Source organism: Leptosomus discolor, chromosome 1 (genome assembly GCF_034619465.1).
Source record: "Leptosomus discolor isolate bLepDis1 chromosome 1, bLepDis1.hap2, whole genome shotgun sequence".
Lineage (NCBI taxonomy): Eukaryota > Metazoa > Chordata > Aves > Leptosomiformes > Leptosomidae > Leptosomus > Leptosomus discolor.
In genome coordinates, this window is record NC_141391.1 from 24,696,284 (window position 1) to 24,721,807 (window position 25,524).

The 25,524-nt window shown below is 37.7% G+C and overlaps 1 protein-coding gene across 6 annotated transcripts in view; it reads left to right on the plus strand.

Moving 5' to 3' along the window:
- The window catches only part of FRY (FRY microtubule binding protein), a 203,075-nt gene that overhangs the window by 116,351 nt on the left and 61,200 nt on the right, over positions 1–25,524 (plus strand). For all 6 annotated transcript variants that reach the window (XM_086481863.1, XM_086481865.1, XM_086481869.1 and 3 more), the window contains 15 exons: positions 877–1,136; positions 1,459–1,648; positions 2,388–2,512; positions 2,694–2,751; positions 6,061–6,152; positions 6,351–6,523; positions 8,736–8,896; positions 9,739–9,849; positions 11,867–12,021; positions 14,072–14,171; positions 14,482–14,653; positions 16,408–16,664; positions 18,650–18,796; positions 22,920–23,088; positions 23,832–23,922. In XM_086481863.1, the coding sequence (XP_086337989.1) occupies positions 877–1,136; positions 1,459–1,648; positions 2,388–2,512; positions 2,694–2,751; positions 6,061–6,152; positions 6,351–6,523; positions 8,736–8,896; positions 9,739–9,849; positions 11,867–12,021; positions 14,072–14,171; positions 14,482–14,653; positions 16,408–16,664; positions 18,650–18,796; positions 22,920–23,088; positions 23,832–23,922 (2,261 nt within the window). The remainder of the gene's footprint in view (positions 1–876; positions 1,137–1,458; positions 1,649–2,387; positions 2,513–2,693; positions 2,752–6,060; positions 6,153–6,350; positions 6,524–8,735; positions 8,897–9,738; positions 9,850–11,866; positions 12,022–14,071; positions 14,172–14,481; positions 14,654–16,407; positions 16,665–18,649; positions 18,797–22,919; positions 23,089–23,831; positions 23,923–25,524) is intronic.

Sequence of the window (25,524 nt, forward strand, 5' to 3'; positions counted from 1 at the left end):
GCTAAAGAGCTCCAGATCTCTCAGCCTTTCTTCATATGAGAGATACTCCAGTCCCCTAATCATCTTAGTAGCCCTCCGCTCGACTCTCTCCAGTAACTCCCTGTCCCTCTTGAATTGGGGAGCCCAGAACTGGACACAGCACTCCAGATGTGGCCTTACCAGGGCAGAGTAGAGGGGGAGGAGAACCTCCCTTGACCTGCTGGCCACACTCTTCTTAATGCAACCCAGGATGCCATTGGCCTTCTTGGCCACAAGGGCACATTGCTGGCTCATGGTCATCCCGTTCTCCACCGAAACTCCCAGGTCCCTCTCTGCAGAGCTGCTCTCAAGCAGGTTGATGCCCAGCCTGTACTGGTGCGTGGGGTTATTCCTCCCCAGGTGCAGGACCTTACACTTGCCCCTGTTAAACTTCATTATGTTCCTCTCGCCCAGCTCTCCAGCCTGTCCAGATCTCACTGAACGGCAGTACAGCCTTCTGCTGTATCTGCCACTGCTCCCAGCTTCATATTGTCAGCAAATTTGCTGAGGATACACTCTGTCCCTTCGTCTAGGTCATTGATGAATGTATTGAATAAGACAGGCCCTAGTACTGACCCCTGGGGAACACTGCTAATAACAGGCCTCCAGCTGGACTCAGCACCAGAACACAGGAGCTTTAAGGAAGAACCGGAGGGGAAATAATGAGATAGCTTTTATCAGCATTTGTGAAAAGCTCCTCCTGAGTGAAAGGGCAATGTGATGGGAAGCATAAAAGTGTTGGTCTAAAAAATCCAACAGCAGTTAGCCATGGAACTTGAAAATAAAGACAAGTACTGACAGGGAACATGGCAAGGAATAAATAAGTGTCACTATGATTTTTTTCTTTTTTCTCTGTAGACAACAATCCCGTTAACACACAGCGTGGATTTGCAATGGCTAGTGGAGTGGAATGCTGTCCTAGTAAATAGCCATTATGATGTGAAAAGTCCTTCCCATGTCTGGATATTTGCACAGTCCGTTAAAGACCCATGGGTTCTCTGCCTCTTCAGTTTTCTTAGGCAGGAGAATTTACCAAAACATTGTCCTACAGCTCTCAGCTATGCTTGGCCATACGCTTTCACGAGGCTACAGTTGATAATGCCTCTTGTGGATCCAAAGTAAGTGACAATCTGCATTTAACTCATCTTTATGGGTTGTGTGATTTTAATGCCAGCTTTTTTTAGTCTCGTGTTTCAGTATCAGTCCGCTGAGTCCTGAAAGATGCTACCCATACATTCAGTTTTGAGTTTCATAATTGCAAATTGTAAGGTGGAAAACTCTAGTTTTCTCCTTCATTGATTTTTTCCCATTTATCGTGTTATGATGAATTGTGGCTGGTGGATACACAGAATGTTTTCTTCCCTTTTGAAATATTTTCAGATACTGTGTAATTAAGACTGGGAAATTATTTTAATAATTATTATTTTTTTTTAATTCTAGTATTCCTGTTAATGCAAAGAAAACAAGTACAGCAAGCAGTGGAGACAACTATGTTACTTTGTGGAGAAACTATCTTATTCTCTGCTTTGGAGTAGCAAAGCCCAGTATTATGAGCCCAGGGCACTTGCGTGCTTCAACACCAGAGATCATGGCTACCACTCCTGATGGAACAGTGAACTACGATAATAAGGTGATGCATCCTGGTTCGAACAAGTTATTCATTTAGGAGAGTTTTAAACTGCATCTGCATGCAAAATCATATACTGATGAAAGTATTTCAGTTCAGAGAATATTTTGATATACACAAACTTCTTACGGCACATAACTAACAATTAAAACATCTGTATAATCTGTATCAATACAATGTGTTGATAAATATTTGGCAAAAGCCATGGCGTTTTCAAAATACTACTTTTTTTCCATATTCTGGGTGATACTCAAAATATATAAGTTCTGGACATATGTGTTGAAGGTAACTCTAGTTTGTCATCCCCTTTCTTGTAGAGCACTCCAATTTGTAAATTTATAACATTATTAAGAAATAAGCAGATTTCTGCATAAATGTTGTATGCCTGTCAGACATGAAGGGTATATGAAATACAGTTTCAAGTAGTAGCAACCTGAGAGGAGCAGTAGCTCCACAAATGCAATTACTGGAATATTTTAATGAAACAGGAAATTAAGTAAATTACAATAATCTGAATTAAAGCAAAGAGATTTCCCAGATGTATTTATTTGTTAGGCCTTATTGAGATGATTGTGATGTATCAGACATCCAGTTAGACTGGGGTACTGATATCACTTCAGCACATTTTAAAAATACACATTGATTCTTAGACAATGTTTTTTTGTAAACAAAAAAAAAAATGTATTTACTTAATAATTATAATCCTGATATTAAATGTCAATAATTTCTTAATATATTTTAGGCTATTGGAACTCCATCTGTTGGAGTCTTACTAAAGCAGCTAGTGCCTTTGATGAGACTTGAAAGCATAGAAATAACGGAGTCACTTGTATTAGGATTTGGAAGAACAAATTCCCTTGTTTTCAGGTACTTCCCCACTTATCATATTCTCAATTATTTGCCTTTAATCAAAATGCTTTATTTTTGTTATGATTTAAATATACTTGAATTTTTATTTGCACGTTAGGCATTTGTTTTTATGTATTGAATAAAATACGCTTTTCAGAGGAGATTGGATTGTGTTTACAAAGATTTTTTTTTAATTTAGGGAATTAGTAGAAGAACTTCACCCCCTAATGAAAGAAGCCCTAGAAAGAAGACCAGAGGTTAGTTGCAGAAATTAAATTTACTAGTTTGTTTAAACTGCAAAATTAATTTAAAAGTAGTAATTCTGTCTCTTTGAAGTACAAAGATACTCTTTTGTACTAAGTAACAAGTTAAGCTCTGTGTGCAAAAAGAATATTATTAATTGTGTATAAGAACATAAAGTAATTCCATTAAAACTTAGTTTAATTTAAATTCTATCAGTGATACAAAATGTATCATACAGAAATCCATTCTGAGGAAGGATTTTCAGTCAAATATGGAGCCTCATATGGAACTCAGGTATATTGGAAATCCACTTTTGATGTCTGGAAAAAATACCTTATAACACAGCTGAGCTGCAAGCGTATTTCGCAGCAGTTTTCAGATGTGCTTTTTATTTGCAGGATAGGCAGAGTCATCTATTTCAGCTTCAGCTGACTACGTTTTTTCATTCTAAATGTGAGAGGTTAACTGACAATTTCATCAGTGTTTTCACCTTCATTATAGTACTGTCTTATATTATAATAGAAAGTAGTGCTAGAAGGGATCCCAACAGATCATCCGATCCGTCCAAGGGAGGATAAACTAGTCTTGTGTTGTTCCTGACAGATGTTGTCTAAACTGTTCTTAAAAGCCTCTGATGCCTCTGTGCTTATGCTGTAGCCTCAGTAAGCACATCACAGGATGTGTCAATGCAGCTGAATGGGAAAGCCATGGGGAGAGCTTCCGTACTGGACCCATTCTGCTTAGTTTTCCCAGGCTGACTCAGTTTTGGACCGTTCAGCTGGCTCCAAGACAGAAATCTGAGGTAGCTCTGGAGGTAGATCAAGCCCCAGAAGGTGCCAAGGCACCAGACATGGTCCTCCTATCTACTCCAGCTGCTTTTGCTCTGCTCTGCTTCCCCTCATCCCTGGGAGCAGCAGCCTATGGCCAAGTTGCAAGGGCACTGCTCTGGCTGCAGCACAGCCCTCTGGTTAGAGCAGGCCGTTTGTGATAAGAAAACACACAGTGATAATACCTTGGAGGAGCATTGCATGAGTCCTGCTAGGCAACATGGACATATCCAGCCTTCTTGAGGTCTTCTGGAGCAGTGTGAATATGAGGCAGCCTCTGCTACTTGACATAGGGCCTCGAACAGTCCCTGTCTCTGTTTACCAGGGTAGACATGGCCATTGTGTCCATGCAGCTCTGCTGAGAAGTCTACACGGCTGCGTGCAGGAAGCGATGCTGTTGCATTAATACTGTCCTCTACGCAGGCTTGTTTACCGGGTTCTCAGGCAAACTGTGTGTTCTCTAATCTGTCCTCCACAGCAATTTCAATAAGGTATTATCATGATGACCTGCTGTGCTGTCCCTGTCTGTCAAGACATAGTCTTTGGTGCAGAAGCCATGCAGAGAATGGTGGTCAGGAAGAAGTTAAATTATTAATAGGTGGACAGAGGCTCTCAGCTGTGCTCAATATGGAAGCAAACAAAAATTAATTCTCTTGGCGGGCACTTCATTTGTGTTAAGTTTTATGTGGACAGTTCTTAATAATTCTGTGTCTGGCAATCATCCACTACCATTTCCACTCCGTGTTGCTTCACACCTCAGTTCACTTGTGTGCCTTCCATCCCTATGAAGTCATTGATTTGAAGGTCACTTGTTTTGATACTGGGCAGAAGTGGATTAATACTCATTAGTGCAGCCACTTGCCTCTGCACTTCTGCCTGTGCACCACTGAAAACAACTTAGACTTGAAAGGCCTTCTCTGGAGACATACATATCCAGTCTACCCTTAGGAAAAGAATCATGAGAATGCAGAGGTTTACAGTATGGTGTAAGAGCAAATTTAGCACGTGGAAATGTTGGTAGAGGAATATGAGAACACAAGACTGCAATGTTAATTCCTGTATTGCTCCTGATGTGAAGAACTGGGCCACTTTCCTTCAACCAGTGCCACCACTAAACCCGGAAGGGACTGTATGGGTCATGTAGCTGTAGAGAACATGTCAGGCCTCCACGTCAGCAGGCAGGTATCCAAGACATCAGAAGTAACATCCTTGAACTGACATATGCTATGACTAGAAAGAGAACTACTAGCACAGCCAAGAGCTGCAGGGATAGACCAAAATGGACATTACACAAGATCCACCATGTGGGCACTGGCACAGAGCTTGCCAGATCACCCCTGACGCTGTGGCAGGAGGCAGCTGTGACTGTTAAATACTGTTTTACAATAAAACCACTTTTTTCTCTACATGTGCTTCCCAGAAGCTTTGAGATGTAAAGGGAGAAAAACACAGGGCTCTGCATAGGACAAATCAAATAGCATGATGATTTGAGTAAAACCTTTGGCTAGAATGCTGCAGACTGCCTGTCCTGGGTCAGAATACCAGGGGAAGTATCACTTCCTTTTCCCGAGCACCTGCTACTGGCCATCGGCAGAGCCCGAGTACTGGGTGAGACAAGCCTTCTATCTAACTCAGTATTGCCATTCTGACATTCTGAAGAGGAAAATGTAAGCTTTCTGTAGCTTTTTGTGTTCTGGCAGCAAATTTGAGTGCAATAGCAGCTTTTTGACCTTCTCAAATTTTTTGCTTGGTGGAGATGCAGGATACAAAGAAACAAGTCAATTTAGCCCTTCAGCAAAGAACAGGCCTTGTTGCATTTGCATCTTTCAAGGCGAGATAGAAGACAGAAAGGACAGCTTTCTAGAAGATAATGAGATACAATGAACCAGTTAACAACAGTGCAGTCCTTTTATATGGGAGGAGTATGTTAACTGTGTGTACAACCACTGCAGTCAACACTTCCAAGAGTGTACTAGAGTGGTGTCTGCTAGGAGCTAATTTGAATATAGGTGATCATGTAGCTGCAGCATTGCCAAGTTCAAGAATGGCTAGCGACTAAAATATTTTCCTGGGGTCTGGATATCTGTTCTGCACTTTACAATGCTTCCAGCACCCAAACTAGCTGGTGTTAAGCTGTCATGAATATCCCTGCTACCTGAAGATAGCATGGGTTTTGGCACAGGAACCTTGAATATTAATTAATTTTTATCCAGTATTTCATTATTTCATTTCCACATTTTCAATGAAGACTTAAGGTAGTTGTTAACAGTTTGTTCAAGAACACTTAAAAAGACAAAAATCTGGTCATATTTAGTTCTGTGTTGAGGCATATGCGTGCTGTTATGATGAAATATCCAAAAGCAAATCAAGTTCCTTCATGAAGAAAATGCTTGAACTGGAATTCTTAAATCTCACTACTGCGCTGACGTTTCTGAAGTTACTAGTTTTTAATGTATGCACCTATGCATATAAAAAATTGGTTTTTTAAATTCCAAGAACAAGAAACGTCGAGAACGCCGAGATCTACTGAGACTGCAGTTACTGCGAATTTTTGAACTACTTGCTGATGCTGGTGTTATAAGCGACAGGTAGGACTATCACTCATCATAAATATTGATCTTCAAGTGAAACAATTCTCAGTGTTTCCAACACTGAGTTTGTCAGTGTGTTCTTTAAAGAATTTTGTAATCTATCAGATACGGAGAGATTTTTATGCATTTCTTCAGAAAGCTGTGGTATAAGTACACTTTTACACTATATTAATGTCCAACTTTCTTTTATGCTAGTACAAATGGAGCCTTAGAAAGAGATACATTAGCCCTTGGAGCCTTGTTCTTGGAGTATGTTGATCTGACTCGCATGCTTCTGGAGGCTGAAAATGACAAAGAAGTCGAAATCCTTAAGGATATGAGAGCACATTTCAGTGCAATGATTGCCAACTTGATTCAGTGTGTTCCAGGTATGGTGCTAAATTGTTTCAACATACTATGAAATTGCATTTAATATGTGTATTGGAAAAGTAATTTTTTATTTATTTTTTTTCCCTGTGCTTGTTTTGCTGCTAGTGAACTGTCATATAGTGAATATAAAGGGAAATGTGGACAAAAATGTGTTCAAAATCATAGAACCGTAGAATGGTTTGCGTTGGAAGGGACCTTAAAGACCATCTAGTTCCAACTCCCTGCCGTGGGCAGGGACACCTTCCACCAGACCAGGTTGCTCAAAGCCCCATCCAACCTGGCCTTGAACACTGCCAGGGAGGGGGCAGCCACAGCTTCTCTGGGCAACCTGTGCCAGTGCCTCATCACCCTCACAGTGAAGAATTTCTTCCTTATATCTAATCTAAATCTCCCCTCTTTCAGTTAATCCTCATCCTATCAAGGACATTAAGTCTACTAAGAGTCAAATAAAAACCAGTAAAGCTTGATGAAACTTGTAATATTCATATATAAGAAACACCTCTTTAAAAGCCCAGCCAAGAATTTGTCTGACGTCTAGGGGCTCCAGATTTCTCTGACATAAGGACATATTTTCTTCCCTTTAACTTTATTGCCAGACTTTCCATAAAGTCAGATAGGCCTTGAAGAACATAGGTAGGTGCAGAAAATGTACAATATTAAATGTCGTGAAAAACTTACCTGAGGTGTTGAGACTATATCCCATGTTACCTGACTCCAGTTGTATAGCAAAGATTTCTCCAATTGATTTCATGCTTTTTATATACTGCAAGAGCCCTTCAGAAATGTAGTGTAATTCCATTAGCAAAAAAAATTTTAAAAAATCTGCTTCAAAGGCCTCCGTGTAATGACTGGAAGATAAGATCTGGAGCTTACTCAGTCTGTGTAAATCCGCTGTCTCCAGATCATTTATGACAGGACATAGCAGCACTGGTAGCAACAAATGCGAAGGAATTCAAAAGAGTAAAGGGAATAAATGATGTACAAATGGTTTCATGTAAGTTTCCAGTGTGCAAATTTTGTCGAAGTTATATAGTTGCTTTCAGTTACAAGCTACATAAAAATTATATAATAGTGGAAGAAAATAAGGAAGAAATGGCATCCCTGCTATTCTCATTTAAGACAGTAAAAAAATCTCTTTGAACTGAATGGTGTCAAGTTCTTAGCTGCTGATAATGAATGAAATACTGAATTTCTTTCCTGTTCTAAAAGATGCTCATTAAGAATACAGAATTTCTCTAATAGTTACTTTGCCATGAGTATTTGCAAAGGCCTTCCTCTTTGCATTCATTCTTATGTTCTGCAAGGCATGTGACCAATGACTGCATGTTGTATGAATTTTCTACAATGAAACAGCTATGTTGTAAATTTTGGGATAATACAGTAACTGATGCATTTCGATAATTCAGAGATGTGTTTTCTATTAACAAGACAGCTTTAAAATATATCAATATCTAACAAAGCCGTAACATTTAACTCCTTGCAAACAAGTGTTTATTGTGTATCATCTTTAGCCATTGTTCATATTGGTTTACATTAGTGTTGTCTACTTACACTTTGTTGGCTTCAGCACAGTTTCTATGTGAAAAATAATTGGCCAGTAGCAGTTTGACAGTGTCTTTAATAAATGTAGTACTGCCTCTGACATCTTGATTTGCTTTGGTGAATTAAAAGTATTGTTTAAAATACTTGTCTTTTTTTTCTCCACATGGTTAAGAATTCATAGATTTTTTCATTTGCTCAGGTGATTTAGCTATTCAGAAAATATGCTACATCTTTGTCACAAACGAGCACCAAGTTTCTTTTGTTTCTTGTTCCTACCTATTACTGTATTAGAATAAGACATATGTGTTGTTTGAGCTTGCATTTGAAGGATTTGAAAGAACAAGTAAATATTTGCTACTAAAGGAGTGCAAGAGGCAGTGAAAAGCCTGATTCTCTAATTAGTTTCGTGCATGCTGTGTCTAAAGTCAGATATACATGTTTGTATAACTACACATTAATTCAGAACTGAAAGTTCCTAGAAATAAGAGGTATCTTATTCACTTTGTTAGATTTTTAAAAGGAACTTAGATACTTTGGAGTAAATGGATGTTGAACATTTAAGAAAAACTCCCTTTGTGCAGAAATTTGAAATTCATGTTATCATCTCTGCCACATGAATGTGCATTTAACATTAAGAAATCACAACTATTTCTATTTCTGTTCACTTAGTTCACCACAGGAGATTTCTATTCCCTCAGCAGAGCTTGAGGCATCACCTGTTCATCTTATTCAGCCAGTGGGCAGGACCTTTCAGTATTATGTTCACACCGCTGGACCGTTACAGTGATAGAAATCATCAGATTACAAGATACCAGTATTGTGCATTAAAGGTATTAAATTTTCACCGTCAAAATCAGTAATAGCAATTTTCCAGTCAAAATACAAGTAATTGTGGGGGTTATTTCCTTTTATTTCACAGAAATTTGAATTGGCATACTTGATGCAGACTTGTATACTCATATGTATATGTATAGTAGGATCATAGAATATAGCAGTATGAGACACTGAAGTTACGCATTTTTTTCTTTGTAGACACTTTTCAAGGCTAATTATTTTAAAAACCAGAATGCATTTTAAAATTTTAATTAGCTGTTCATTAACAGGTTATCAGATTCGGTGAGAGAATCTCAGGCTCTCAAATTAAATATAGTACCAATTCAGTATCACATGTACATCTCAGGGCTGTCTCCCACACTTGCCTGGAGACATGCTAAATAATAAAATACTTTTGCAGCAAAACCAGTTGCAACTCCTCCACATAAGTAAGCTGGGAAAATAGTAGGTTATGTGCTTATATAAGCCGCATCACTTGGTGTAAAACAGTTCTAATTTTTGCAGAAAGATACTATTGAAATATTTATGTATTTTAGTTGGGTTTGTACCTTGATTTGTGAAGGCTGGGTAAAATGACAAAATGTGTCTTCAAGAATGGGGAAACGGGGCTGTAGCATTCCTTCCAAAATGCTTAGACTGAGCGTTATCTTGAATCCAGTAACATCTATAGCAACGTAATTATTGAATTCTAGCAAAATGAGCTGCTACAACTTTCACCGTAGTTCCCTCAAAAAGAAAAACAAGTGGCAGTCCTGTTAGCCTCAGTCTGGGCTCAAATAATTCTGAAAGGTTCATTCATCTTACTTTTTTGTGAAAGCAATGTTTCTTCTGTTTTTAGGCCATGTCAGCTGTGCTCTGCTGTGGACCTGTATTTGATAACGTTGGTCTTTCCCCTGATGGATATCTTTACAAATGGCTTGATAACATTCTGGCTTGTCAAGATTTACGTGTAAGTACTCACCAAAATGCAATACTGAGGAATAATTTTAATCTCTGTACTGGGTGAGTAAAGAGTTTGTGACTCTAAGAACTGTGACTGTGTATGTTCTATTTTGAGCAGGAAACAGTAGCTTTATCCAAGGTTCCAATATAAAAATGTAATAAATTTTAAAGCATTTAAACACTAAAAGAATTACTCTTCCTGAAAATATAATGTAGGTAAATAATAAGCTGAAATTTGCCTTATGGCTCAGTGTTGCTTGCAACAGAAATTTAGGCTTTTTATCTGCTGATAAAGAAAGGTTAAAAATGGCACGAGCTCAGAAATATTTGTGTTTCTATTTGGAGTGCTTCAACCCACCTGTTTCAAGTTCCTGTGGAATAAGAATGTAAAATCCCTTCCTGCTTGGTAACATAGATGCTGATGAAACAAATCTGAGTGCAAGTGGGTGGGTAGATCTTCCAAAGAAGTCAAGAGGATAAATGATTCAGGAGAGGAAAGAATTTTTTTTTTTTTTTTCATTTTAAAGAACATGTAATAGATTATTTTGCAATTTTCTCTTCCAGTTCTGTGAAGATAGTTTTAGACTTTGTGACTACCCAGTCATGTTTCTGTGTTTATAGCTGATTGGACTGTTGCTTTGATTAAGGAGGAGTAGATGGTTGGTGATTTACATTAATCTAAAGAGAGAGAGAGAACAATGATCTTTGTTCTGTCTTGCACTTTGACCTGCTATTCTCTCTAAAAGTCTCACACCAGCACAGGTATGAGTGTGATTGCTAAAAAAAAAATGCAGATAGCAAAACCTAAAGGCTTGTGGAGCAGCTAGATACATGCTGTAGAAATGGTAATTGAGTAGAAGAAAAAAGGTTGGACAAATTAGAAAAAAGGAATAGCTATATAGAACGTCATTCAGAAGTTAGATAAGATTTTGGGATGGAGCTATAAAGATACGTGTAAGTGATATGTATAATTGAAATCCTTATGGATGTGGGAAGGAAACGCATAGAAGAAGAGAAAGGAAAAGATACACTTTTCCTCCTGACATGTTTTCATTATCATCAACAAATCTTATGTCACCATGTCTAACTGATCATTAGTATATCCTGCTCATGAAGCAATTGGGGACAAAACTTACCTTTTTTTCATTTTTCTGCTTGAAATACAGAATTTGGATATGATAGGTAAATTTTGCTTCCCCTAAGCTAATCACTATAGTTGATATAATGATATAATCATTGTAATGAAGGACTGTAACTAAACTGCATTGTGTATACAACTGGTTCAGATTTAGATGAGAAGGATCCTACCCCATCCATTAAATATCATTCATAGTCTTTACAGGTAGTTACCTACACTTGGTGATAGAATATCAATAGGCAGTAGTGTTTGGTGTTCCAGTACTACCCTCTAACACAAAGGCACAGTCCAAGCCTTAGTTGTGATGTGATTGTAGCAGTGGTGGTGCCAGGATTAAATGATACAACAGGGTCTGTAGAGAGAGTTGTTAGATTGCTTGATGTAGCTGGATTAAACATAGAAGTTTTCATACCCTCAGGCTTGCAAAAGGTATTTTTCTCTGTCTGCCTTGCTTCTGTGTTAGTCAAAAGAAGGATAAAGATGAAAGCGTGTCACTTTATGTAACTCACATGGAGTAGGAAATAAACATCTAACAAATCAGTTAACCAATACAACTGGAAGTTGCTCAAGAACACCTATTAAGTGTCAGATTTTCCAAAGATTCTGCTTTTTTTCATGCTTAATTTTGGAAATCTCCTTTGAAAATTTATTTCATTTTTGTAGTCTTTGTACATGCAATTTTCTTTCAAGTGAGGAGTATTGAAAACTGAGTCACATTTCAATTCTGCTATCCCTAAAATAAATGTATGATAAATTTTCCTATTTCTTTTTACCTATTTTGAATAGTATGTTTTCCCCTTGTTTTGCCTATGTCACTCTAAGAATTTTAGAGAATGAACATACCTGATGTCACCAAACATGTTTTGACATGTATTTATATGCTCAGGTTCATCAGCTTGGCTGTGAAGTTGTAGTCCTGTTGCTAGAACTGAATCCTGATCAAATAAATCTCTTCAACTGGGCTATAGATCGATGTTACACTGGATCATACCAGCTTGCCTCTGGATGTTTCAAAGCCATTGCAACTGTGTGTGGAAGCAGGTATTAACGAACCTATTAATCTACACTTTCAAACGTAGAGAAAACTGGAGGTTCAGCTTGTAAAGAATTGTTAGTCACACTCTGACATTATGTCCTCTCAAACAATTCTTGGGGACTATATCTCTTTATTTCCATGATTCGAAAAACCAAATTATGTGCTTGGTAGAAGATGCTCTTACTACATGTATATTTGAAATCTGTGGCATTTTATGCTGTTTTGCTCAGGAAGATACAAAATAACCACAAGACTTTAATTTGAACATAGATCATAAGTCTAGTTTCAAAAGATTTGGCATGGGGTTTCGTTTATGTTATAAAAGGAAAAATGTTTTAAATGTTACTACCTTGAAAGTCATTGTTTTGTTCTTCTTCTAGCTGGCTTTTGTTTGAGTTGGTTACCAGTTCCTTTTCTGTAGACTAGTATCTTCATTGCCACTAACACTGAGCAAGCACAAGCTATGTGAGGACACAAATACAAATACTGCTTTCATGTCAGGCCTTCATAACAATCTATCTTTTTTTGGTCTTTTTTCAAGACAAAATTTATAGATAAATTCAATGGTAGTCTAAAAAAAGGAACATAATTTGCATCTAATTTAAATAAAACTGAAAATTTACTCGACAAAAAATAATTTAGCAAGATGTCTGATCAGCATAGTTCAATAGAGAAATACTTGGGATACAGCAGATCAAAACAAGTATTTTAGGATTTAGCTGTAAAAACTTTTTGGTCTTACAGGAACAACTAGACTATAGACTGCATTATACTGAGATTTTAAAAATATGAATGGAATTTTTGTTTGCAAATCCAGTTATTTTAAGGGGTTTTTTGTTTGTTTAATGAACACATAAACATACCAGGTTTTCAGCCAGTCTTTTTTCCTCGGATTGTGTCTATGCTGCTGTGTCCTAAAAATTAATCTTTCCCATACCTAGAGTAAAAATTGAGAGTATGATCTGCATTATTTACTTTGAAGGGAAAGTCCGATTTCTATCAAGTTGGGGATTTTTATTAATATTTGAAAGATGTTAGCAGTTTTTCCTCTATGACCTGTTAACGTGTATAGAGAGGCCACTGCTTAAACTACTTTAAAATGAGCAGTAATGTGTCTCATTGCTGATGTCCATCTTTCTACTTCCCTTAATTTATTTTTCATTATTATTCTTTAAACTTAGTGGAAAGACAAAGACACTAAGTTAGAGGTATGATTTGCAGAGAGGATGGATTGCAGCTAGTATTTGGAATTACCAAGAATGTCCTGTGCCACACATGTATTTGACGTGTTTTTTAGCACAAGTATGTCCAAACAGGCGTTTTGCAGACATCCAGGAGCACGGTTGTTCACATCTAGGATAAGAAATTGATGGTTCACAATTGAATCAGGTGCATTTACAAATCATTATGAGAAAGCAGAAACTTCCTTAGTGAAAATCCAAATATTATGATGTAGGAATTCGTTTTCTAGTAATATTCTCATTAATTTAACACTTTAGTATGCTTACTCTTACAATGAATGTTGACTTTACAAATAGTGGACTTTTTGAAGCAGTTCTTCATGTTTCCTCTTTGAAAGCAATTTTGATAGAACTATCTAACATCTGGGAATGTTCATGTTAGAGATAGTGTCTTTTCTCCAAAGGAACTGTTTTAACTGCAGCTTGGCTTAAGAAGTACTTTATGCCTGGAAGTTTTCATGCTGCCCATCTTCTCTCGTGGGTGTTGGCCTGTTCTATAAACAGTTTATGTTATAAATTAAAGTGAATTGACAGTTATAGACACAGGTATTGCATTTCTCACTGTGGGTAACTCAGTGCATTCCTAACTATTAGTCTAAGGTAATTATAAATAATACTTTCTTTCTTCACATTCACCAGATGTCCCTTTGATCAAGCAGCGTGTATTCCTAAGAGCTCCCTTTCCCATATTCTGATGGTAGAACAGAGAAAAGAAAGATAACATTCTCTTTAGACCATATTACAGAGTAAATCAGAGCGAGTATAATCTGCATTCCTCACCAACATTCACAAAAATGTGCTGTTATTCTTCTAGGAACTATCCTTTTGATATAGTGACGCTTTTAAACTTGGTGCTATTCAAGGCTTCTGACACCAACAGGGAGATTTATGAAATTTCCATGCAACTTATGCAGGCACGTATCAGCAACTTTTTTTGTCCTCCTATCTTTGGGGGTGTTTTTGTGAACTTCTTATAAAGTACTGTTTATTTGGGTTTTAGTTTGGTTTTGAAGATAAACAATTAGTTTTGTCTTGGCTATAAATACTTATGGGAATATTTATATAAAAATGAAAGGAAAAATATTAGTTATGGTATCTTTCAAATTTGGAGAGTATTCTCTGAAGAATATAGATCATTCTCTGATATCTAAACTTGAAATGCTGACATTTCCTGAATTAATGAATTCTTATTGTCTCATTACATTGTTTTTTTGTCTTTTATAGATCCTTGAATCAAAGCTTTTTGTTTATTCAAAAAAGGTAGCTGAGCAAAGACCGGGCAGTATCTTGTATGGTACACATGGTCCACTGCCACCTCTTTACAGTGTCTCACTTGCCCTTCTTTCATATGAACTAGCACGGATGTATCCCGAACTTACCCTTCCACTTTTTTCAGGTACCTATATCTATTTGACTTATTATCTACTTTACATTTTTTTACATAGACATTTCCACCTGTGAACAGCAATCCTGTTTATAAATTTAGCTTGACCTGTTTTTATTCTGGTTCAGGTCAAATCGGATTTAGGAATGCAATATACATTTCCTAGAGGTGCTTAGACAAAGTAGAGAGTAGCTATTTATAAACCCTGTTTGGGAACTGTGCTGCTTGTGTCATCTTGGGGTAACTGAAATTACAAGGGCTCTTAGTCAGTTAAAGTGACATTGACAAGCTCCGTGAGTTCTCATGTTAAGCATAGTGATTCTTCTTATATATACATTCATATGGATGGTACTTGTGAGGACAGAATTCTTGGTTTTATATAAACATGACTTAAACTTTGGGAAGATTGATTATATGTTACCATTTACCAATAATTCAAACCACTGAGTGATCTCTACCTTGTTATTTGCCACATCTGCAAGTTGTAGTATCATTTTAATTTTATCATAAATACGTTTTGTCAGGGTTACTGAGAAAAGTGTTAAATAATCAGACCTGCAGGACCACCATTCAGAATATGCCCACTCTGAGACCATTCCTGGGAACAATGACATTTTGAGATATATCTGTCTGGTTTAATCCATCTAATGTGTTGCTCTAATTTTTAAATGACATAATGCAGTGTCTGTAATCGTGGGAATTCTTACTGGCTCTTAAAATCCCTTTCTGTTGTTTTTACTCAGTCTGTAGGGGTTGGAGAAAGGGTAAAGGAACAATACATCATCCGTTTCTCAGTGCCCAAGATACCATGAGTTATAAATAACTGGTGTAGGGAAATTCTGATGGCTCATTTATCTTAAAAAAGGCAAATGTTGTTCATTGTTACTGTTACCATCTATTCATATTGCTGTAGTGGCTGTGTCATTTAAAAGAACTCGGATACACAGTCCAAATCAGGGCCTCCTTCTATACATCTAGAACCATAAGGAGAGAGAACGGTGTATGCCTTGAAGATTTTTAAAAACCAGGCAGCGAGGAAAGAAAGGAAATGTTAACTGTACTGATTTTACAGATTAATTCTGGTGAAGAGAGCTAATGTGGTTCATCTTGGCAGGAGGCCTGTCGTTGTATTTCTTATCCCAGATTTTCCAAATCCCTTTCCCTTACAGTGCCAGCTCTTTTTTTATAAACTATATAAACTGCTGTATGCAAGCACTCCTGGACTGGCAACCGACTATGAGTTTTATAGGCCTCCCCACAGGAAATAAGACTCCTAATACATGCAAGGTGTTTTTGTAAACTCAATATAATAAGTGCCTTAAGATTTAAACTGTAGCTTAGAAACATGGAGGCTGATGGGGCACTTGTAATTCTGCAGAACACTTTTGTGTGTTTATTGTAATTCTCTAAAAGCTCTTGAGATTCTAGGATAACTGCCAGTAACTGAATTATCCTTTTACCTCTTTATTGACATCTGTTTCACTTAATACATAATATGGCACAGTTACAAGGGGTGACTTGCTGTTTCTAAGCCCAGACTATGTTAGTTATTTTAGACAGAAGACCTGACCAATTGCTTGCTATTATTGAACATTAAATTAATGTTTCTCTTCAGGAAGCTCAAGTGCATACTTTTCTGTGCTTGTGATTTGCAAGGTAAAAAGCATCAGGTAGTCTGACACATGTCAGGAATCTGACTTAAACCATATATTTAAGGTTTGCTTCATCAACTAACATGTTGTCCTTTTAAATTTTTACTTTTTTAGAGGTGAGCCAGCGATTTCCAACAACACATCCAAATGGAAGACAGATCATGCTTACCTATCTGCTACCATGGCTTCATAATATTGAACTTGTAGACAACAGACTGCTTCTCCCTGGTTCAAGCCCCACCACTCCAGAAGATGAACTGAAGGACAAGGATGGTGAAATAACAGTCACAACTGGACTAAAAGGCAATGGCTGGGGCTCTCCTGAGGCCACCTCACTGGTTCTTAATAATCTCATGTATATGACGGCCAAGGTAAAAAAGCAAAACAAACAAAAATATCAGCCTCTAAACCAATTTCTGAAATATTCAAACTTAAGTTTCTCAAGCAAAAGGTACTTAGGTTTCTTCCTTCTAATGCCATAAATTTTTCACGGGGATAGTCTGTACTAATCAGGCACAACCTCCTTTTTGAAGAAAATCCTTCACTTTTTCTTTTAAGGACAATGCTAAAACTGTTCTCTTTCAAAACATCAACAAAGAAAAGCATTTTACCCTTTTTAAAGAAAACTTAATAGTGAGAGCATTAAGGTTTAGTTTATGGAGGAAATAATTTCAGTTCCCTCCTGTATCAACTCCCAGGTTAATGTCTAAGGCAGCAGATGAAAGTTTATTTGGGGGTGAGAATAAGCATCTGGAATTTGTCCTATTGAAGCTCTTGTACTTTCTAGGAAACAAAAATTCCTGTAAGAGAGAGAAAAGGAAGAAGTGAGTATAAATTTCTAAGGTGCTAGTTAAAGCATTTTTTGTCAAGAGGGAAGGTATTTTACATCACAGTTCCTGATAAAGGGCCAGGGATTCCTTTTTTCCAATTACTTTTTCATGTTAAATGCCTAAGAAACTGGTGGAAAAGGTACTGGGAATTCATCTTTTCCTTCTCTTTGCTGAGTTTCAGGCTTCTATACTAGCATCCCATGCCTGCTGTGGCACTGCTTTTGCCAGATTCGGTACATATGCCTAAAGTGCTAAATCATAAACTCCGGGAAGTAATGCCTGGTACTCATAGCATATGGGACAGACTAGTTCACATTTCCTAACCTGCTCAGGGTTAATCCTCTCTTGAGCAGAATGTCTGTATCCATGCTACATAGCAGTTGATTCTGGATCTTGCCTCATGTTGAGACTTTGCAAGTAGAATGTAATTATTATTTTGTGTGTCTTGTGTCCTGTAAGTGTGTCTAAAGTAATGTGGGGGCTGTGCTTCAGCCCACCAGAGTGTTTTTTTGATACTTGTTGCATATGCAAGGCACGACACTGGCTCATGAATTATCTGATGGTACCGAGACTCTGGGATATTGTAAGAGGAATTCTATGGTTTGAAAACAGATGTGTTGCATTCTCACCTTTACTGCCTATCAGCAGCAGTCCTTGGAGTACATTGCTTCCAAAACCACACTAAGTTTTTGTTCCAGAGTGAACAAGTGTGCTTTCTTCAAACCGTATCAGTTGACCTAGCTTTGAGGCTGTATGTGTGATAAAGGAGCTGGCACCTGGAAGTGCCAGTGTAGATGGCAGTAGGTGTAGATGCCAGTGACAATGTAGATGTAGCTAATATGTGTTAAGTCATTTTGAGCGGAATAGGATGAGCTGGAGATTGACACTCCTCTTCTAGCACAATGTCCGTCTGTGCAGTTGTTAAAACAGGCTTCTCGAACTGGGAGCCAAAGATTTTATGTAGGAAACAGAACAGCTTCAATTCTAGACTCCCACGTCCTGGATGCATGCACTGACCGTTTAATTGACTGGATAAAAGGAGTCATTCCTATAACCGTGTCTTGCAAAAGAGAGCAAAAGCTGCTCTTTTCCAATGTGAAAGCAAAGGGCTGTCTAAGGCTTAATTCTCATAGGATTTACTCAGAAGAGAGGTGCCAAATTGTTGACTACTATGAAGGCTGAAGCACTTAGGTACAGACATGCAGAAAAAGAACTCAGTTGCTTGAACAATGGTAAAGATGAAACCAATTAAACTGCTTGATTTAGGGTGACCTTTTGAATTTACATTCCTGGAAGACTTTTTGTGTGTATGTCTGTGTGATTTAAGTCCTTTTGTGGAACTGAACCTAAATACTTTCAAGTAGAATTTATGCTCTGGTGTTTGTCAGGTAGCTTTTGAAAATACTGTTTTGTCACTTTTTACAGCATTTTACTGTTGGTTTTGAATGACAAAATGCTCTAAAAGAGCGTGCCTTAGTTTGGAGGCCGGCGTATTTCAAGAAATGTATGTCTATGATGCTTTGCAGTATGGAGATGAAATTCCCGGACCAGAGATGGAAAATGTCTGGAACGCTTTGGCCAACAATGAAAAATGGAGTAACAACCTTAGGATAACCCTGCAGTTTCTCATTAGTTTGTGTGGTGTTAGCAGTGATACCATCCTTTTACCTTATGTAAGTGTTTGCACTTTATTTATTATTGGTTGCACAGGTTTTAATGAAGAAAACAGGTGTCACTTGCAGAAAATTAATTTCTGTTTCAAAAATAAGAAGCACCAGCATATTCTCTAGTACACTATATAAAATTAAATCATGGGAATAAATGAGCCAACTGAAATTCAAGAAACAAATTGGGTAGTGGGAATCTCAGTCTCCATCAGTGGAGCATAGTTCAGTTCAAGCAAGTGGGCTCCTCTCAAGCAAAGAGCAACTTTGCATGTCTGTGTAAGGGGCCAGTAACAGGGACTGGCCATAAATTGCCAGAATGAATGAGAAAAAATATTAGAAAAAAGTCAGAATTGCATAAAAATATGCAATTTATATATATATTTAAAATTTTATTTAAAAGAGAGAATGGCTGTTCAGAGGTTAAATAACTTGCATGAGAAATGAAGAGAAGTTAAAATACTAAATGTTTTTCTCAGTAATCAATGAGTTTACAAAGCTATTAGTTAAATTTTGAAAGTCCTTTAAACAATGGCTGTTATAGCATGAATGGGACATAATATGCTATGATCTTATCTGTTTGTTGTAAAGACTTAGGTGTTCCTTCAGAAAAGCGTGTAGTTTTAAGCAAGTGCTACACTCTCTTCTCCTGAAGGCTAAGGCTTTCTGCGGGAAATCTCAAGAGACACAAGATAGCTAATCTTTATAAGCTCCTTGCCATATCAACTTTTGCCTTTGCATGGCTGTCATGAATTATATAACTGTTCCTGCAATGTGCAAGTCAAACTGTGCAGGATATTATTATTCAAGTTAAAATAAAATCAGGGCTGTCTGAGAAAAGCAAGACAGTCCCATTCCCATGTTCCCTATTGCTCAGTCGCTGGGTGAAACACAATCTAAATTTAGTAGATTTTCCAGCACAATTACAATATGCTGTTTTGTTAGTTAGTCTCTTTCTGTTGATTTCCTTGAAATAAATCTGAAGTTACTATTAATGTGATTAATCTTACCTAAAAGCCTCATAAACATACTTCATTTACAGCTGCTGAAATAATACTTTGCGTGAAGTGTTTATGACAACTGCTATGCATAATAGAATAACAAAAGTATCACAGACTCACAGAATGGTAGGGATTGGAAGGAACCTCTGGAGATCATCTAGTCCAACCCCCTGCCAAAGCAGGTTCATCTACAGCAGGTTGCACAGGACTGCATCCAGGCGGGTTTTGAATATCTCCAGGGAAGGAGACAGATATAGAAGACTGTAAAAGTTTTCAATATGATGTTGTTGTACCATAGACATCCTGTTGGTTTCTTTTTATTTGTAGGGTTCACTGTTCTATATTCTCAAATCAGTGCATGTGTATGCAAAGTCAGTGTTGCCTAGCTAATTGAAAGAGGAGAGAGTTGAAAGTGGAGTTGCTGTAAGAACAAGCTCAAGGTTTATATGAGAAGGAGACAAAGGGGTTGATCCCAAATATCTTGAGGGTAATGAATACTTTTCCATCAATTGTGACAGAGTGACAGAGTCTTCCCATTCAGTGTTGAGCATGCTTTGAGCAGGATGTTAGATAAAAGACCTCCCAGGTTGTTTGTAACCTGAGTGATCCTACAATCTGTGACAGACTTGCGCCTAGGCCCAAAGGTGGCCTCCATCAGGAGGAGCTGTGTTGGCAGATAACAAGTAGAAATCACACAGATAACAGGCAAAATGAGGGCTGTTGTATTTGTGACAACTTACAAAAGGAATAGGGGCAGTTTTCTATGAGGAAGGGGTAGTCCTGTGCCGAGTACATTGTCTCACTCCTGAATATGTTGCCTGATTGGAAATGCTTGATAACCTGTCACCTCTTGCCCAGGAGCCCCTCACATATGTCATCCCCCCATCCAGATACTTGCCAACCCAGAGCTTTCAACATATCCTTTTTCCAAAACTATTGCCATACCACAGCTCTGAGCAGCCTACCTCAAGACGCCTTCCTACCCACAGCACTTCTCCTTTCTTCAAATTCTTTCCAAACCCTTTGCCTCAAAACCTTGGCTCCCACAGTCCTGTCCTCCTCCAGGACAATACAGTCCTCTTACTCCACAAAGAGAGCAGTCTGTTTTGGAATCTCCAGCATCATCTGCTCAGCAGCTCCTATTTTGCCTGTGGGACTTTTCTGCTCTCCCTCCCAGGCTTCCAGTGGCTGTTAACAAGGCAATCAGGTCTTCCTTGGTGGCGGCAGCTGCAAGGTTCCTGTGTTTTCTGCCACCCTGTTAGTCTGTGTTTTGTAACGTTGAGTTAAAAGTCTGATTCTCAGATTTTGCAAAATCTGAAAAAGTTTTCCACTTCTGTAGGAAGCCTGGCTGTGCTTATGAGTCACCCCTTAACTGATAGCTTAGTCTGGAGTAGGAAAAGCACAGGGTTTATCACACCCATCTGCTCAGTGTTTTGGTAATGCCCTGGAGTTTACAGATAAGAAATCATACCTAACTCTGCTAACTACACAAGACTGCTGATACCATAAACATGTATCTTCTGTTATCATGTAGATAAAGCATTCACATTAGCAAATAAAGATAATTTGAAGGGTTTATCAGCACTGTTCCAGCTCACCTGGGCTCAGAAGACCAGGCAGTTGCAAGACTGCCAGTTTACCCATCTCCTTTTGGAGCCCTCTGTGCCCCAAGGCAGTCACCAGCTGCTTCATGCCTTCAGCCATCTGTTCTGCCTGTGTGGGTCCAAGCCAAAAGCATGCCTGACTTTTTCTTTTTATTTTTTTGAATCGGCTAAATTCGTTGCTTTGTCCTTTATGTTCCCTTTAAGCATTTTTTACTAGTGCCCCAGTGCAAATTGCTGAGCTGTCCTTTCTTTCACATATGTACTGAAAGATTTCTTAGAATATTTACAGTTCAGAAACCTCTTCAGCAAAGACTTAGCATAGGGAATGTGACCCCTTCTGGGGTGAAAGAAGCTGGAAGTGGCACTGTGAGTCCAGCTAGAAATGAGTCTTGGAAAGGAGGTGGATTTGTATCTGGAAAGTCCATGGGGAATTTTGAGCACAGTAGAGTAAAAGAGATTTTGAATATGTGCGTTTTCTGTACTTTAAGCAAAAACACAGAGAGAAAAGAAGAGGGAAAGAGAAGCAGTCAGGAAGTTGTTTTAATGTAAGTATTTAAGAGTATAAGAACAGCAATACTTGGCGAGAGCAGCAGGCAGTTCAGTCCAGTGTATTAGCTCCACTATAAGCATCTGTTTAGGGACATCTTTAAAAACAGGAAGGTGGACACCGAGAGATGCTTCCTCATATGGTCTCCCAGCTCCAGCAGTTTATGGATCAAATGTTTTTGAGCCAGAGTGAGTCTATTCTTTTAATAGTTATCCCTTTTTTTTTTCCTCAAGAATTTGGTCTAATCTGATCTCAGTGTCTCAGCAGTCCTCATTGCTGTGGTACATACATTAAAATTTGACTTTTTTTTATTAAAAATGTATATAGAAATTCCCAGAATTTCTATAAGTGATACTCTCAGATTTTTCAAATCAGGATACATGAAGTCTGTATATGTAATTGCTCTGCCTTTCTTCCATGTGCTATTACTTTGATTACAGATATAAGTCACTACTCGGAGCCTGGCTTATTCTTTGTGGCTACAGCTATCTCTTTCACATCAGCCATATCTGGAAATATAGGCATGAAGTTTTGGGTGGATCTAGCTTTCTAGATGAGAAGTTTGCTCCATTCAAGAGAGTAAGATTCATCTTCGATGGAAGTCACATACTCAAACTATAAATCCCTGAGTGTGATTCAGAGTTAATGCTGATATCCTTAAATGATAGGTACAAAATTAGGTGGGTTTTGTATATGTGTATGTTATACAGTTATATACCTAAACAGCTGTTTTGTGGATGGTAAGCAAAACTTTTGGGGTAATTAGATCACAGATTCACTCTGCTGGGGAACTGACCTTGATATCAAAGTTAGCGGTTTTATTTCTGTATGAACAAGATGGATGCGATTGTGTGGTTGTGGTGTCTGTCCAGGAGTCACACTTGCATTCTGGATCTTTTCAGTACAGCAGTGTAACATGTATTGATTTCTTTGGAAATTCACTCTGGACAGAGTTTAATAACTGTTATTTTCTTCTCTAGATAAAAAAGGTTGCAATATACCTATGTCGCAACAACACTATTCAGACAATGGAAGAACTTCTTTTTGAGCTGCAGCAAACCGATCCAGTGAACCCAATAGTCCAGCACTGTGATAATCCCCCATTTTACCGTTTTGCTGCCAGTAACAAAGCCTCAGCTGCAGCTTCTGGTATGACCTAAATACACTTTTCAGTTATGCTCTCCGGCTCTTTTGAGTTTTCATCTCTTTGAAAAAACAGTCTTCTACTTTTGCGCCTGTTCAGATCTGTGTGTATATAAAGTGCACTTTTCAAGGCCTTGTTGCACATCTAAATTACAGTTCTTTTTGATTCCTAGTGTTGTATATGGTAAAGATATATAAACGTATCTTTAATTCTCTCAACTATTTTAATAGGATATTAGCAATGTTTGGTGCTGTTCAGAACTCATATGAGGTGTTTTTTCTGCCACTAGTTTCTCAGAAAAAGAAGGCATCATCAATGCTGTGATCTACCAAAGCAGCCAAGTTTCCTGAAAACTGAAAGCCTCAACTGTGTGGCAATTCTGTTTTTGAAGGCCTAATGCTATTTCCAAGCTTCAGTAGTTGAAGATACTTAAGAGACACCAACCCCAAATTTAACCTTGTCAATGTTTTGACACATTCTGGAAAAGCAATAGGTTACTCATCCTTAGTTTAAGGAATGGAACAGCATTGTTATGTCAATCTACCCTTCAAAGCATGTACACTTTACACCATTCAGCCATGCAAGCAGGTCCTGGTTTGTAGAGGTAACAGGGTTCCTTCATATGCACAGGTACTTGCAGGATGATCACTTTGTGGCTGCTAAAAATGTTTAAGTTATGGGCTTTTATTGCTTTGCAAATACTGTCTGTGGCATGTAACAGGTGTTCTTATTGACATTTCATATACAGGAACCACCTCTAGCAGTAACACTGTTGTAGCTGGCCAAGATAGTTTTCCTGATGTAGAGGAGAACAGAATGGTGAAAGAGACTGATGAAAGGTTTGTGGTTCGGTTTTTTTCTTCTCCAATATGTGTTTTCCTAGGCTAAGGGTGAGATGTTGGGCAAAGTTCAGCATTGTTTTGTGAGGAACTCCGATGCTGAGACTGACCCTAAGTGGTGTTATCCCAGTAAGACCATTTTCAAATGAGCGTATGTGAAAGTTTAGGAAAAAAGAAATCTATTCACGTGATTCTAGTTCCTGACTCTTGTTTAATAATACATTGCAGAGCAACATCTATTAAGCCTCCATTGAATTAATTGTGCTAAGTAGATCGTGCTTTTGTAGGAATTACCCTCAAAGAAGAAGGAAAATCAAGAGTATGTACCAAGTAATGACTACTAAAATCTTTATTAAAGATTAGGTTTGATCACACCCTTTGATTTCATGGACAGTGAGTAAAATTTAATGTGCAAATTTGTTTCAATGATTGCAAGGACACCTCCTTTGTCTGGATAAAAATGTCTTACAGAGGAAACCTATATAAAATATTTTGATTAGAAATCATACATTCAATTTAGTCTTTTGCTGCTTATGGTACATACGGACAAATGATGAATGAATAAGGGCCATCAGATCCTCAAGCACAGACAGGTATATATTTCTTCTCTCACTGAAACCCTCTTATTTTTGTAAGAAAACGTTGAATGACTTCTAATAGCATTAATTAGTAAGTGTATTGCTATTATGTTAGTCTGTTGTTCCTGATAGTTGCTAGTATCACTTTGGTAGTCCAACCCACCTTCCACAGGTTCGGGGATCAGAGGTACAGAGGCAATTATGTGAGCAAATTTTTCTGTGCTTCAGAACCTTTTGAATTGCTTGCCTTCTGCATGTTCTAAATATGAGTAGCGTTTTGTCAAGTTAGGTATGTCTGTCTGCTAATTTGAATCTAAGTAAAAAATGGCACTCATCTTAGTACTAAGTAAGGTTTCAAAGACCGTTTGACTTGATTGTTTTCAGCATATGCACTAGAAATGTACTTAAAAGGAAGATAAAACCATTTTTCCTCTGGATTTTTTTTATTATTCTGTACATAAATGTTTATGGCTAGTTTAAAATTAGATTTTTGTTTAGTTGATTTGCTCATCAGTTGAGCAAACTTGATCTCCTACTATACTTTAAATCTGTGTTTTCAGGGTTTCTTGTCTGATGTAAATTTTAAATGTGACTCCAGAAAGGTTTTTGGCATTCTAACCTGCCAGAGACTATATGGTAAAAATGACAGGAAGATTACAAAGTTCTGATAGTGGCATTCTGATTCCTGCTGAAAGACTCCTCAGAAAAAAATGTAAAATAATTTGCCTGAATTCATTGCTGGCATTTACACTATCAAAGACACTAGAAGCTGTAAGTGCATCTGCACTGTCAGTCTTATAATGTCCATTAATATTGACATCATGTGTCAAGACATATTAAATGATGTTTATAGAAGGTAATAGATTGTTAACACACTATTCTCATAAATGTGGGCGCTTTTTTTAATAATACAAAGCTAATCAGAAAACATCTGGTTTTGTGTTGATGCAATATAATGTAAAATGCCCTGCTCTCAAATAATTCCTATGACCTGTATTCTCCATTTATTTCATACAGGATAGAA